General features: G+C 42.4%; 2 protein-coding genes across 4 annotated transcripts in view; one reads left to right on the top strand and one right to left on the bottom strand.

Annotated features, from left to right (window-relative positions):
* Window positions 1–2,958, top strand: part of LOC310935046 (cleavage and polyadenylation specificity factor subunit 3-like) — a 10,560-nt gene extending 7,602 nt beyond the window's left edge. Inside the window, exons 14-18 of one of the 2 annotated variants that reach the window (XM_083898874.1) lie at window positions 1,015–1,109; window positions 1,622–1,709; window positions 1,802–1,868; window positions 2,086–2,182; window positions 2,705–2,958. In XM_083898874.1, coding sequence (XP_083755000.1) covers window positions 1,015–1,109; window positions 1,622–1,709; window positions 1,802–1,868; window positions 2,086–2,182; window positions 2,705–2,794 — 437 coding nt within the window. In that variant the 3' untranslated portion in view covers window positions 2,795–2,958. Of the gene's footprint in view, window positions 1–1,014; window positions 1,110–1,621; window positions 1,731–1,801; window positions 1,869–2,085; window positions 2,183–2,704 lie in introns of those variants that run through there. The other variant, XR_014592978.1, reaches the window with a different exon arrangement.
* A 102-nt stretch (window positions 2,959–3,060) lies between these two features.
* Window positions 3,061–15,000, bottom strand: part of adam17b (ADAM metallopeptidase domain 17b) — a 16,352-nt gene continuing 4,412 nt past the window's right edge. Inside the window, exons 6-18 of one of the 2 annotated variants that reach the window (XM_083898873.1) lie at window positions 11,239–11,369; window positions 11,067–11,153; window positions 10,079–10,189; window positions 9,807–9,951; window positions 9,635–9,726; window positions 8,875–9,027; window positions 8,493–8,692; window positions 7,203–7,306; window positions 6,954–7,088; window positions 5,084–5,214; window positions 4,837–5,004; window positions 4,375–4,431; window positions 3,061–4,242 (exon numbers count right to left, since the gene is read on the bottom strand). In XM_083898873.1, coding sequence (XP_083754999.1) covers window positions 3,850–4,242; window positions 4,375–4,431; window positions 4,837–5,004; window positions 5,084–5,214; window positions 6,954–7,088; window positions 7,203–7,306; window positions 8,493–8,692; window positions 8,875–9,027; window positions 9,635–9,726; window positions 9,807–9,951; window positions 10,079–10,189; window positions 11,067–11,153; window positions 11,239–11,369 — 1,907 coding nt within the window. In that variant the 3' untranslated portion in view covers window positions 3,061–3,849. Of the gene's footprint in view, window positions 4,243–4,374; window positions 4,432–4,836; window positions 5,005–5,083; window positions 5,215–6,953; window positions 7,089–7,202; window positions 7,307–8,492; window positions 8,693–8,874; window positions 9,028–9,634; window positions 9,727–9,806; window positions 9,991–10,078; window positions 10,190–11,066; window positions 11,154–11,238; window positions 11,370–15,000 lie in introns of both variants that reach the window. The other variant, XM_083898872.1, reaches the window with a different exon arrangement.

Raw genomic sequence — 15,000 nt, forward strand, 5'->3', positions numbered from 1 at the left:
CTGGACCAACCTAGACTCACCCTGACTCACCTGGACTCACCTGGACTCACCTAGACTCACCTGGACTCACCTAGACTCACCTGGACTCACCTGAGCTCACCTGGACTCACCTGGACTCACCTAGACTCACCTGAGCTTACCTGGACTCACCTGAGCTCACCTTGACTCCCCAGGACTGACCTGGACTCACCTAGACTCACCTGGACTCACCTGGACTCACCTAGACTCACCTGGACCAACCTAGACTCACCCTGACTCACCTGGACTCGCCTGGACTCACCTAGACTCGCCTAGACTCACCTGGACCAACCTAGACTCACCTGGACTCACCTGGACTCACCTAGACTCACCTGGACCAACCAAGACTCACCCTGACTCACCTGGACTCACCTGGACTCACCTAGACTCACCTGGACCGACCTAGACTCACCCTGACTCACCTGGACTCACCTGGACTCACCTAGACTCACCTGGACCAACCTAGACTCACCCTGACTCACCTGGACTCACCTGGACTCACCTAGACTCACCTGGACTCACCTAGACTCACCTAGACTCACCTGGACCGACCTAGACTCACCCTGACTCACCTGGACTCACCTAGACTCACCTGGACTCACCTAGACTCACCTAGACTCACCTGGACCGACCTAGACTCACCCTGACTCACCTGGACTCACCTGGACTCACCTGGACTCACCTAGACTCACCTGGACCAACCTAGACTCACCCTGACTCACCTGGACTCACCTGGACTCACCTAGACTCACCTGGACTCACCTAGACTCACCTGGACCGACCTAGACTCACCCTGACTCACCTAGACTCACCTGGACTCACCTAGACTCACCTAGACTCACCTGGACCGACCTAGACTCACCCTGACTCACCTGGACTCGCCTTGACTCACCTTGACTCCCCTGGACTTACCTGGTCTTACAGGACTCACCTGACTGACCTTAGCTCCGCCCCCTGTCTCCGTTGACCCCTGACTTCCTGTTGTGATGTCTCCAGGTGACGTGGAGCAGGTGGAGGGAACAGAGAAGATCACGGTGCGAGTCTTTAAAAGCATCACTCTGGTCCACGAGGCCGGCATGGTCCTGCTGGAGGTCAGAGGTCATCGATGGCTTTTCACAATAAAATCCTCAGAGTCTGTTTTTTGTACCACAGGAAACCACTGGGGGGCAGTGTAGCCAAAGTGACACGACGAGACTTCGCGTCCGACGTTAACAACGCGATCCCTGCCTGTGTCTGCGTAACCTACGTCCTGCTACGATTTCACACCTGAGGTTACCGGTGACGCTAAGCTAACTAGCACGTCACCACAAAAGTCGCAACGACTACAATCGCGTTGCGATAACTTTAGCTCGAGCAGAGTGAGATCTGTTATTGTGCGTAGAGTCATTTGCTTTACCACTGGAAATACAAATTGAAGCTAGCTAGCATTTTCCGTGATCCTGGGAATGTCGTAGAAAATGTAGATCCGCGTTTTACTGAGCGTACGACCAAAATCTGTTCTTGTCAGGAATTCCCTGCCCGGTGCTGCCCTCTAGTGGTCGTGCGACAGTTCTTACACAAAAGAATGTTCCGTATTTCTTAGTTTGTTTTGTTTTTGTCGCAGTGGATCGCTAACCCGCTCACCGACATGTACGCCGACGTGGTGACGACGGTGGTCCTGCAGGTTCAGTCCAACCCCAGCGCTCAGAAATGTCGGTGAAGACGTCGCCGCGGTAACTTTGTTTAGTTTCCATCGCAAGCGGAAAAAACGCGCTCGCTAACGTTTGCCGTGTTTGTGTTTCAGTCGTGGAAGGACGCAGCGAGACGCTGGACGTGGACGTGTTTGTGGAGAAGCTCAAGCTCATGCTGCAGTGAGTGACGCGCAGGTGTGGGCGGGGCTTGGAGGCTCCGCCCACACCTGCGTAACCTTCAATTTAAAAAAAAAAAACCAACAACAAAAGACGAAGTTATTCTCAAATGTTTGACACTTTTGTTTTTGGCTGTGATTTAAAAAAAAAAAAGTAATGACAGGAAGTGAAGGAAGCCAAAGTGATTTTCACAATAAGAGCCTCCAGTTGTGTGTTGCAGTGACATGTTCGGGGACGACTGTGTGAATTTCAGCGACAGTAAAAACCTGAGTGTGACGGTGGACGACGTCACCGCCTTCATCCAGCCACAGAGCAGAGTGAGTGCAGCAGCGCCCCCTCAGGCCAAAACCATCACTGCACAGCAGTTTTTGTTTCTTATTAAAATTATTGATTTTTTAAAATTACTACAATATTCAGTTATACATTTAACATGTGACGTCTGTATGCTAACCCTACCGTCATGACCTCTGTATGCTAACCCTACCGTCATGACCTCTGTATGCTAACCCCACCGTCATGACCTCTGTATGCTAACCCACCGTCATGACCTCTGTATGCTAACCCCACCGTCATGACCTCTGTATGCTAACCCCACCGTCGTGACCTCTGTATGCTAACCCCACGATAAAGACCTCTGTATGCTAACCCCACCGTCGTGACCTCTGTATGCTAACCCCACGATCAAGACCTCTGTATGCTAACTCCACCGTTGTGACCTCTGTATGCTAACCCCACGATCAAGACCTCTGTATGCTAACCCCACGATCAAGACCTCTGTATGCTAACCCCACCGTCGTGACCTCTGTCTGTGTTGACCTCTGACCTCTGTTGACCTGCAGACTGTGACGTGTGCAGAGGACGAGACTTTCAGGGAGACGGTGGAAGTCGCCGTCCATCGACTCTACGACGCCCTCAGTCCCATCGTCTGAGTGGCCACGCCCACTCTGTGATGTCACTAATGAGAAACTTTTAATCATTTTCTTCAAAAACAAAAGTTTCCAAAAGGACAATTTTTTTCTCAAATTTATGAGAAACTATATTTGTTTTTCTTGAATAGAATGTGTTTTTTTTTTTCTTTTTCACGGATGATGAAAACTCCCATGATTCCAAAGGAGTCGTTTTTTTCTACTTCCTCTTTAAAACAATAAAACATTTTTCATGAAAAAAAAAAACCAAACAGATTTTAATGTGGATGTTTTATTCTGAAAATCACAGTGACATTAAAACATGACACGCGTTCAAAAACACAAACGACAACAAAATACACATTCAAACCAACGTCTGGATTTAATTCAACAAATATTTAAAAAATCTTTGGGGTTTTTTATCTTTGGTTTATGAGAAAAAAACAGGAGACGTTTGAGAACAAAAACCAAACATTCGCTCCATTAATTATAAAAATAAAGATTTGTTTGGTTTTTCTCCACACGTCAACAACGTTTACGATTTAAGCAAAGTCTGCTGAGTCATGTTTACTCAACACGTGATGTGTTCAGGTTCCCTTTGATCACAAAATGTAAACATTAAATTTAAGAAAATACACTTTAGTTTTTATAAGAATAAAACGTTTGAATTTTTCAATTATTTACATCAACTGACGCTCGCGGGGCGTTCAGGAACTGCAAAGACTGTGGGGCGTTCAAAAACTGCAAAGACTGTGGGGCGTTCAGGATCTAAAATGACTGCGGGGTGTTCAGGAACTCCAAAGACTGCGATGCGTTCAGGAACTCCAAAGACTGCGATGCGTTCAGGAACTCCAAAGACTGTGGGGCGTTCAGGATCTAAAATGACTGCGGGGTGTTCAGGAACTCCAAAGACTGCGATGCGTTCAGGATCCAGACATAAAAACAGTGGTGATGCCTTCAGGGACTTGGACGAGCAGCAGAAATCGTAACATTTCACCTTCAACATAAACATCGTAAGAAAACACGAGCGTCAGACTTTGACGGGTCTGAAGTGGGCGGGGCTCTAAAGGGGCGTGTCCTCAGCACTGCGTCTCCCTGGTGTTGACGTGATGTCTCTGGAGTCTGAACAGCAGCGTCTTCTCGCTGCGACTCAGCACATTTTTCTCCGTCAGGTCCTCGAAGGAGCGCTGAGTCGCCGCCGCCGGGCGCCCGAACGCCTCCTCCAGCGCATCCTGGTCCAGGTGGGAGTCCACGCTCGGGTCCTCCTGGATGGTCGCCATGCGGGGGCTGTCCAGAGGAGGCGGGGCCTGGCTGTGATCGGGGGCGGAGCCGCAGACCGGCGGCGTGCTGGTCTGCTGAGGGCCGGCGGCGTGGAAACGGAGCGCGGCCGCGGCGGCTGTGGTGGGCGGGAACGTCGGAGGTTTGAAGATCCGAACAGACGCCGACTCCAGGCTGCTCAGCAGCTCGGCATTCTGGGAAAAAAAAATAAAAGGAAAAAAAAGCCGTGAGATGAGACGAATTCTTTGTGCCTTGAACGCATCACGTAGGACGTCAGCGGTGATGCGTTCAAGGACAGCGCGAAACATGAAGACGCTCGTACTCACACTGGGGAAGAACAGGGACTTGGTGGTTTGTTCGTACTGTTGGTCCAACTTCTTATCCTGAGGACAGAGAGGACAGAGAGGGACAGAGGGGACAGAGAGGACAGAGAAGGACAGAGAGGGACAGAGAGGACAGAGAGGACAGAGAGGACAGAGAAGGACAGAGGGGACAGAGGGGACAGAGAGGACAGAGGGACAGAGAGGACAGTGAGGGACAGAGAGGACAGAGAGGGACAGAGAGGACAACAGAGGACAGAGGGACAGAGAGGACAGTGAGGGACAGAGGGGACAACAGAGGACAGTGAGGACAGAGAGGGACAGAGTGAGTGGTTTACAAACTTCAGTTTCCTGTCTCATGTGACATAGATGTTTTCCTTGTGTGTGTGTCCCGTGGCAGCCATGTTGTCTCTGTCCTCTGAGTGTCCCCCCCCCGTCCCCCTCTGTCCCCGTGAGGACATGACTCACCACACAGTGGACCAGGATGCTGAACGGTACCCAGAAGAGCAGAGAAAAAGCCACGACTGATCCCACGATGTTGTCGGCCAGAAACTTCCCGAACGTGTTGATGTCGAGTTTATCGATGAAATCCCAGAGACGCTCGATCACGTCCTGAACCTGCTTCATACACTTCCCCTGAGACGGAGACAGGTTTAACGTACAGCGCTGTTTACGTTTGTTTGTTTGTGTTTGGAAAAAGGGGGCGTGGTCTTACGGCGCCGTCACAGAAGCCCACGGTGCACGGTTTCCCTTTGCGCAGGAACAGGAAGTTGCCCGTCGTGTCCTGGTAGGGGGCGCACACGCCGCCGCTGCTCCGACAGCAGACTTTACACGAGGAGACGGTTTCTATGGCGACACAGACAAAAAACTCATACTATACGATGTCGTCCAAAATGTGACATTTGACAATTTTGACATTGATTTGACATTTTTTTCCCAAAAAATTTTGGTCCAAAATTTGCCAAAAAATGTTATACTATACAATTTCATCTAAATTTGACAATTTTTTAGAGAAAAAAATGTTGGTCTATACTATGTCGACCAAAATGTAAAAAAAATTTCGAAAAAAAATTTGGTCCAAAATTTGACAAAAATGTCATCGTCCACAATTTGAAAAATGTTTTGAAAAAAAAAATGTCCAAAATTTGAATTTTTTTTCAAAAAAAGTGTTGGTCCAAAATTTGAAAAAAATCTCATACTATACGATGTTGTCCAAAATGTGACATTTGACAATTTTGACATTGATTTGACATTTTTTTCCCAAAAAATTTTGGTCCAAAATTTGCCAAAAAATGTTATACTATACAATTTCATCTAAATTTGACAATTTTTTAGAGAAAAAAATGTTGGTCTATACTATGTCGACCAAAATGTAAAAAAAATTTCTAAAAAAAATTCGGTCCAAAATTTGACAAAAATGTCATCGTCCACAATTTGAAAAATGTTTTGAAAAAAAAAATGTCCAAAATTTGAATTTTTTTTCAAAAAAAGTGTTGGTCCAAAATTTGAAAAAAATCTCATACTATACGATGTTGTCCAAAATGTGACATTTGACAATTTTGACATTGATTTGACATTGTTTTCCCAAAAAAATTTTGGTCCAAAATTTGCCAAAAAATGTTATACCATACAATGTCATCTAAAATTTGACAATTTTTTAGAGAAAAAAATGTTGGTCCAAAATGTGAAAAAAAAATGAAAAAAAATTTTGATTTTTTTTTGAAAAAAATTGTCATTCTATACTATGTCGTCCAAAATTTAAACATTTTTTCGAAAAAAAATTTGGTACAAAATTTGACAAAAATGTCATCGTCCACAATTTGAAAAATGTTTTGAAAAAAAAAATGTCCAAAATTTGAATTTGTTTTCGAAAAAAGTGTTGGTCCAAAATTTGACAAAAATCTCATACTATACGATGTCATCCAAAATGTGACATTTGACAATTTTGACATTGATTTGACATTTTTTTCCCAAAAAAATTTTGGTCCAAATTTGCCAACAAATGTTATACTATACAATTTCATCTGAAATTTGAAAATTTTTTTGAGAAAAAAATGTTGGTCCAAAATTTGACAACAAATGTCGTCAAATTAGAATTTTTTTTTTTAAAAAAAAATTTTGGTCCAAAATTTAAAAATAAAAAAAAAAATTGAATTTTTTTTGACAAAAAATGTCATTCTATACTATGTCGACCAAAATGTAAAAAAAATTTCGAAAAAAAATTTGGTCCAAAATTTGACAAAAATGTCATCGTCCACAATTTGAAAAATGTTTTGAAAAAAAATGTCCAAAATTTGAATTTTTTTTCGAAAAAAGTGTTGGTCCAAAATTTGACAAAAATCACATACTATACTATGTCGTCCAAAATGTGACAGGTTAGTGTCACATTTTGGACATTTTTGAGCGTCACGTCCACCAGGGGGCGTGGTGACAGACTTAGGTTAGTGAGCTTCACGTCCACCAGGGGGCGTGGTGACAGACTTAGGTTAATGAGCTTCACGTCCACCGGGGGCGTGGTGACACAGACTTAGGTTAGTGAGCGTCACGTCCACCAGGGGGCGTGGTGACAGACCCAGCGGTCGTACCGTTGCAGGCGCAGGGCTGCAGCTGGAGGACGGCCTGACAGAACGGGACACACTCTCCGCCCAGACACTCGCCACTGTCCAGACACACCGTCTCGTCTCTGGCGTTCTCTGGGGGCGGGCACTCGCTGCTGTTTCCTGTTCACACAAAACACGGCAGACGTGAAGGCGTCGGCATCTCTGTGTGTGACCTGTGACCTTTGACCTGTGACCTGTGACCTGTGAGCTGTGACCTGTGACCTGTGAGCTGACCTGTGCAGTAGGAGTGTCCTTTACAGGTTGCGTTGATCGGCTCCTGACAAACTTCACCTTCAGCCTCAAACATGCAGTTTTTACAGCAGGCGCTGTTTCTGTCACTGGACACATGAGGAGAGACAGGGTGAGAGTGAGCGCCCCCTGCTGTTTATGAGGTTTACACTTATTTTTTACGATTTGTCAAACAGATTTACACCTGTTTGACAAATGTTTACAGATGTTTACAGTTGTTTTAAAGATATTTACACCTGTTTTAAAGATGTTTACAGATGTTTTAAGATCTTTTAAAGATGTTTACAGATGTTTACACTTATTTACAGATGTTTTAAATATATTTACAGCTGTTTTAAAGATGTTTACAGCTGTTTTACAGATGTTTAAAGATGTTTTACAGATGTTTACAGATATTTTACCGATGTTGACACTTGTTTTAACAGTTGTTTTAAAGACATTTACAGATGTTTACAGTTGTTTTAAAGATATTTACCGCTGTTTTACAGATGTTAACAGTTGTTTTACAGATGTTTTACAGATATTTACAGATGTTTTAAAGACGTTTACAGTTGTTTTACAGATATTTACAGATGTTTAAAAGATATTTACAACTGTATAAAGATCTTTAAAGTCATTTTAAAGATGTTAACAGCTGTTTTAAGGTGTTTACAGCTGTTTTAAAGATATTTAAATATATTTACAGCTGTTTTAAAAATGTTTACAGATGTTTTACAAATGTTTACAGCTGTTTGCAGCTGTTTTACAGCTGTTTGCAGCTGTTTTACAGCTGTTTGCAGCTGTTTTACAGATGTTTACAGTTGTTTTAAAGATGTTTACAGATATTTTACAAATGTTTATAGCTCTTTTAAATATATTTCCTGCTGCTTTACAGATGTTTTAAATATATTTACAGCTGTTTTAAAGATATTTACAGCTGTTTTTCAAATGTTTACAGCTGTTTAACAGATGTTTACAGCTGTTTTAAAGATATTTACAGCTGTTTTAAAGATATTTACAGCTGTTTTACAAATGTTTACAGATGTTTTAAATATATTTACAGCTGTTTTAAAGATATTTACAGCTGTTTTACAAATGTTTACAGCTGTTTTAAAGATATTTACAGCTATTTTACAAATGTTTACAGATGTTTACAGCTGTTTTACAAATGTTTACAGATGTTTTAAATATATTTACAGCTGTTTTAAATATATTTACAGCTGTTTTACAGATGTTTACAGCTGTTTGTCAGTACTGAACTGTTCCTTTTCAGTTACAGACGGCGTGACCTCTGACCTGCACTGAACTCCAGGTCGTAGTCGACAGTCCGCGGTGCAGCAGCGGTCAGAGTTGATGTTCAACAGTCCGGGATCGCACTCCTCGCCGGGTTCCACGCGTGAGTTCCCGCACACGTTGACGTTCCTCTCTTTGAAGCACGTTAGCGCTTTGGCTCGGAGACGCTTCACGATGGAGCGTTTGCTGCAGTTTGAGAAAATCTGGACAACACGAGGGTTAGGGTTAGGAACGCTCGTTATTAAACGCTCGTTATTAAACGCTCGTTATTAAACGCTCGTTATTAAACGCTCGTTATTAAACGCTCGTTATTAAACGCTCGTTATTAAACGCTCGTTATTAAACGCTCGTTATTAAAGGCGTTTCCCGCCGTCTGAGGCCACACCTTGTTGTTGACGTGGTCTCCGCTCACGGCGATCGGATACATGACGAACTTCCCGCCCTGGTCTTCTCGGGGAGCGCAGTACGGAATGTTGTCGGGATCGTGCTCCGCTCCGAAGTTGTGTCCGAGCTCGTGAGTCGTTACCAGGTCGGCTTCCTGTGGAGAGGACAGAAAACTGCTCTCATTGGTCCCGAAGGGAGAGACCCCGCCTCCCATTTCACCACAGTGTTAGCTTAGCATTATGCACCGATGCATTTACATCGGAAGTCGGAACTGGGAGTGACATAAACCTTTCAAGTTCATCGCATTCCAGTCAGAAACACAAAGCTTTATCAGGCTAGTTTTCAAAATAAAAGTCTTAGTTTCTGCTCATTCACACTAAAACACATTCTCACATTTTCAAAATAAAAGTCTTAGTTTCTGTTCATCCACACTAAAGCACATCATCACATTTTCAAAATAAAAGTCTTAGTTTCTGTTCATCCACACTAAAGCACACCCTCACATTTTCAAAATAAAGGTCTTAGTTTCTGCTCATCCACACTAAAACACATCTGCAAATTTTCAAAATAAAATTCTTTGTTTCTGCTCTCATCCACACTAAAACACATCTGCAAATTTTCAAAATAAAGGTCTTTGTTTCTGCTCATCCACACTAAAACACATCTGCAAATTTTCAAAATAAAAGTCTTAGTTTCTGCTCATCCACACTAGAACACATCCTCACATTTTCAAAATAAAAGTCAGGACAGTTTGGACTCACCTTGGTCAGGATGGTTTTCCCATAATTCTTAGTGCTGGTCAGACCCGTGTTCAGGTAAATCGGTCTGAGTTCATTTGTTGACGAAGGACAAACTGTGGAGACAAGGACGAGGACAACGTGACGCTCTGATTGGCTGTCGTCACGCGCGTGGACAGCAGGGGGCGGGGCTTACCTTTGGAGCAGAGACCTCCGGGGATGTCGGGTTTGGACGGAGCGACGTACGCAAGACCCAGAGTTCCCTCGTCAAAGTCCTGGTACGTGAAGAGGTGAGCGAGACACACGTTGGACGCCTTCTCTGCGATGTCCACGCTGAACTGCTGCAGGAGGACGGGGACGCGGAGGACACAGAGGACACGCTCAACAGGGAGGACACAGAGGACACGCTCAGAGACACGAAGGACACGCTCAGAGACACAGAGGACACGTGTTGTTTTGTCTTTTTACCTCCAGCAGTTTCTTCACGTCCCAAACGTCTCGACTGTCTCCTGGACTTCCTCTCATGTTGAAGTGACTTTTTCCTGGAGACACTGACGTTGGACCTTTCTCGATGATGATCTGAGAAAAGACGTGACGTCACAGTGTGGGAACACACACACACACACACACACACACACACACACACACACACACACACACACACACACACACACACACACACACACACAACTAGAACATATTTTCAAAACAAAGGCCTCTGACCCCAAGGTTTTCAAAAATGTCGGTTTCTGTTCGTCCACACTAAAACACAAATCAGCAGTTTCCAAAATCCTCACATTTTCAAAATAAAAGTCTCAATTTCTGTTCGTCCACACTGGAAACACATCCTTGCATTTTCAAAATAAAAGTCTCAATTTCTGTTTGTCCACACTGGAAACACATCCTTGCATTTTCAAAATAAAAGTCTCAATTTCTGTTCGTCCACACTGGAAACACATCCTTGCATTTTCAAAATAAAAGTCTCAATTTCTGTTCGTCCACACTAGAACACATCCTTGCATTTTCAAAATAAAAGTTTCTGTTTGTCCACACTAAAACGCATCCTTGCATTTTCAAAATAAAAGTTTCTGTTTGTCCACACTAAAACGCATCCTTGCATTTTCAAAATAAAAGTCTCAGTTTATGATCGTCCACACAAAAACGCATCCTCACATTTTCAAAATAAGTCTCACAGTTTCTGCTCATCCACACTAACAGGCATCCTCACATTTTCAAAACAAAAGACTCAGTTTCTGTTTCGTCCACACTTAAACACGTCCTCACATTTTCAAAATAAAAGTCTCACAGACTCTGCTCATCCACACTAGAAACACGTCCTCGCTTTTTCAAAATAAAAGTCTCCGTTTCTGTTCACAAAAACAAAAACCCAGCGGTTTTCAAAATAAAACAGGGTCAGTAGTGTAAAACTGTAAATCTAAAGTGCGTCCCTCCTCACCTGCTGGATCTGAACGCCGTAACCGACAAATTCTTCGTCCCATGACGTGTTTCTGTAGATGTCGTCCACGCGGTCGATCAGCTCGATCTGTGAGGACACAGACACGGTGGGGTTAGCGCCTGTGTTAGCGTTAGCGTTAGCGTTAGCGTCCTCAGGCGTCCTCAGGGCTGACCAGGTAGTTGAGGGTGGTGCTCTCCTCCTCTCTGCCCATGTGTTTGAAGAAGCGATGGTCGGCCACGAGCAGCAGAGGACACGTGTTCTTCCTGTGGTCGTAGACGTGACGTTTGCCTCTGGACAGCGACTCTGAGGACATGAGACACACGCTTGTGACATCACTTCCTGCTGCTTAAAGGCCAAAATAAAAGACTCACAGTTTCTGTTCGTCCACACTAAAACGCATCCTCACATTTTCAAAATAAAAGACTCAATTTCTGTTCGTCCACACTAGAAACACATCCTTGCATTTTCAAAATAAAAGTCTCAGTTTCTGTTCGTCCACACTAGAAACACATCCTTGCATTTTCAAAATAAAAGTCTCAGTTACTGTTCGTCCACACTAAAACATGTCCTCGGTTTTTCAAAATAAAAGTCTCAGTTTCCGTTTGTCCACACTAAAAACACAGTCTCACATTTTCAAAGTAAAAGTATCACAGTTTATATTTGTCCACACGAGAACACAGCCTCACATTTCCAAAATAAAAGTCTCACAGTGTCTGCTCATCCACACTAAAACACATCCTCACGTTTTCAAAATAAAAGTCTCAGTTTATGTTCGTCCACACGAGAACACATCCTCACATTTTCAAAATAAAAGTCTCACCGTTTCTATTCGTCCACACTAGAACACATCCTCACGTTTTCAAAATAAAAGTCTCACCGTTTCTATTCGTCCACACTAGAACGCATCCTCACGTTTTCAAAATAAAAGTCTCAGTTTATGTTCGTCCACACTAGAACACATCCTCACATTTTCAAAATAAAAGTCTCACCGTTTCTATTCGTCCACACTAGAACACATCCTCACGTTTTCAAAATAAAAGTCTAACCGTTTCTATTCGTCCACACAAGAACGCATCCTCACGTTTTCAAAATAAAAGTCTCAGTTTATGTTCGTCCACACTAGAACACATCCTCACATTTTCAAAATAAAAGTCTCACCGTTTCTATTCGTCCACACTAGAACACATCCTCACGTTTTCAAAATAAAAGTCTCACCGTTTCTATTCGTCCACACTAGAACGCATCCTCACGTTTTCAAAATAAAAGTCTCAGTTTATGTTCGTCCACACTAGAACACATCCTCACATTTTCAAAATAAAAGTCTCACCGTTTCTATTCGTCCACACAAGAACACATCCTCACGTTTTCAAAATAAAAGTCTCACCGTTTCTATTCGTCCACACTAGAACGCATCCTCACGTTTTCAAAATAAAAGTCTCAGTTTATGTTCGTCCACACTAGAACACATCCTGACATTTTCAAAATAAAAGTCTCACCGTTTCTATTCGTCCACACTAGAACACATCCTCACGTTTTCAAAATAAAAGTCTCACCGTTTCTATTCGTCCACACTAGAACGCATCCTCACGTTTTCAAAATAAAAGTCTCAGTTTATGTTCGTCCACACTAGAACACATCCTCACGTTTTCAAAATAAAAGTCTCAGTTTATGTTCGTCCACACTAGAACACATCCTCACATTTTCAAAATAAAAGTCTCAGTTTATGTTCGTCCACACTAGAACACATCCTCACATTTTCAAAATAAAAGTCTCACCGTTTCTATTTGTCCACACTAGAACGCATCCTCACATTTTCAAAATAAAAGTCTCACCGTTTCTATTCGTCCACACTAGAACACATCCTCACGTTTTCAAAATAAAAGTCTCAGTTTATGTTCGTCCACACTAGAACACATCCTCACATTTTCAAAATAAAAGTCTCACGTTTCTATTTGTCCACACTAGAACGCATCCTCACGTTTTCAAAATAAAAGTCTCAGTTTATGTTCGTCCACACTAGAACACATCCTCACATTTTCAAAATAAAAGTCTCACCGTTTCTATTCGTCCACACTAGAACGCATCCTCACGTTTTCAAAATAAAAGTCTCACCGTTTCTATTCGTCCACACTAGAACGCATCCTCACGTTTTCAAAATAAAAGTCTCAGTTTATGTTCGTCCACACTAGAACACATCCTCACATTTTCAAAATAAAAGTCTCACCGTTTCTATTCGTCCACACAAGAACACATCCTCACGTTTTCAAAATAAAAGTCTCACCGTTTCTATTCGTCCACACTAGAACGCATCCTCACGTTTTCAAAATAAAAGTCTCAGTTTATGTTCGTCCACACTAGAACACATCCTGACATTTTCAAAATAAAAGTCTCACCGTTTCTATTCATCCACACTAGAACACATCCTCACGTTTTCAAAATAAAAGTCTCACCGTTTCTATTCGTCCACACTAGAACGCATCCTCACGTTTTCAAAATAAAAGTCTCAGTTTATGTTCGTCCACACTAGAGCACATCCTCACATTTTCAAAATAAAGGTCTCACCGTTTCTATTCGTCCACACAAGAACACATCCTCACGTTTTCAAAATAAAAGTCTCACCGTTTCTATTCGTCCACACTAGAACACATCCTCACGTTTTCAAAATAAAAGTCTCACCGTTTCTATTCGTCCACACTAGAACGCATCCTCACATTTTCAAAATAAAAGTCTCACCGTTTCTATTCGTCCACACTAGAACGCATCCTCACGTTTTCAAAATAAAAGTCTCAGTTTATGTTCGTCCACACAAAAACACATCCTCACATTTTCAAAATAAAAGTCTCACCGTTTTTATTCGTCCACACTGGAACACATCCTCACATTTTCAAAATAAAAGTCTCACCGTTTCTATTCGTCCACACTAGAACGCATCCTCACGTTTTCAAAATAAAAGTCTCAGTTTATGTTCGTCCACACTAGAACACATCCTCACGTTTTCAAAATAAAAGTCTCACCGTTTTTATTCGTCCACACTAGAACACATCCTCACATTTTCAAAATAAAAGTCTCACCGTTTCTATTCGTCCACACTAGAACGCATCCTCACGTTTTCAAAATAAAAGTCTCAGTTTATGTTCGTCCACACTAGAACACATCCTCACATTTTCAAAATAAAAGTCTCACCGTTTTTATTCGTCCACACTAGAACACATCCTCACATTTTCAAAATAAAAGTCTCACCGTTTCTATTCGTCCACACTAGAACGCATCCTCACGTTTTCAAAATAAAAGTCTCAGTTTATGTTCGTCCACACTAGAACACATCCTCACGTTTTCAAAATAAAAGTCTCACCGTTTTTATTCGTCCACACTAGAACACATCCTCACATTTTCAAAATAAAAGTCTCACCGTTTCTATTCGTCCACACTAGAACGCATCCTCACGTTTTCAAAATAAAAGTCTCAGTTTATGTTCGTCCACACAAAAACACATCCTCACATTTTCAAAATAAAAGTCTCACCGTTTTTATTCGTCCACACTAGAACACATCCTCACATTTTCAAAATAAAAGTCTCACCGTTTCTATTCGTCCACACTAGAACACATCCTCACGTTTTCAAAATAAAAGTCTCACCGTTTCTATTCGTCCACACTAGAACGCATCCTCACGTTTTCAAAATAAAAGTCTCAGTTTATGTTCGTCCACACTAGAACACATCCTCACATTTTCAAAATAAAAGTCTCAGTTTATGTTCGTCCACACTAGAACACATCCTCACATTTTCAAAATAAAAGTCTCACCGTTTCTATTCGTCCACACTAGAACACATCCTCACGTTTTCAAAATAAAAGTCTCACCGTTTCTATTCGTCCACACTAGAACACATCCTCACGTTTTCAAAATAAAAGTCTCACCGTTTCTATTCGTCCACA

Source organism: Microchirus variegatus, assembly GCF_963457635.1.
Source record: "Microchirus variegatus genome assembly, chromosome: 12".
NCBI lineage: Eukaryota > Metazoa > Chordata > Actinopteri > Pleuronectiformes > Soleidae > Microchirus > Microchirus variegatus.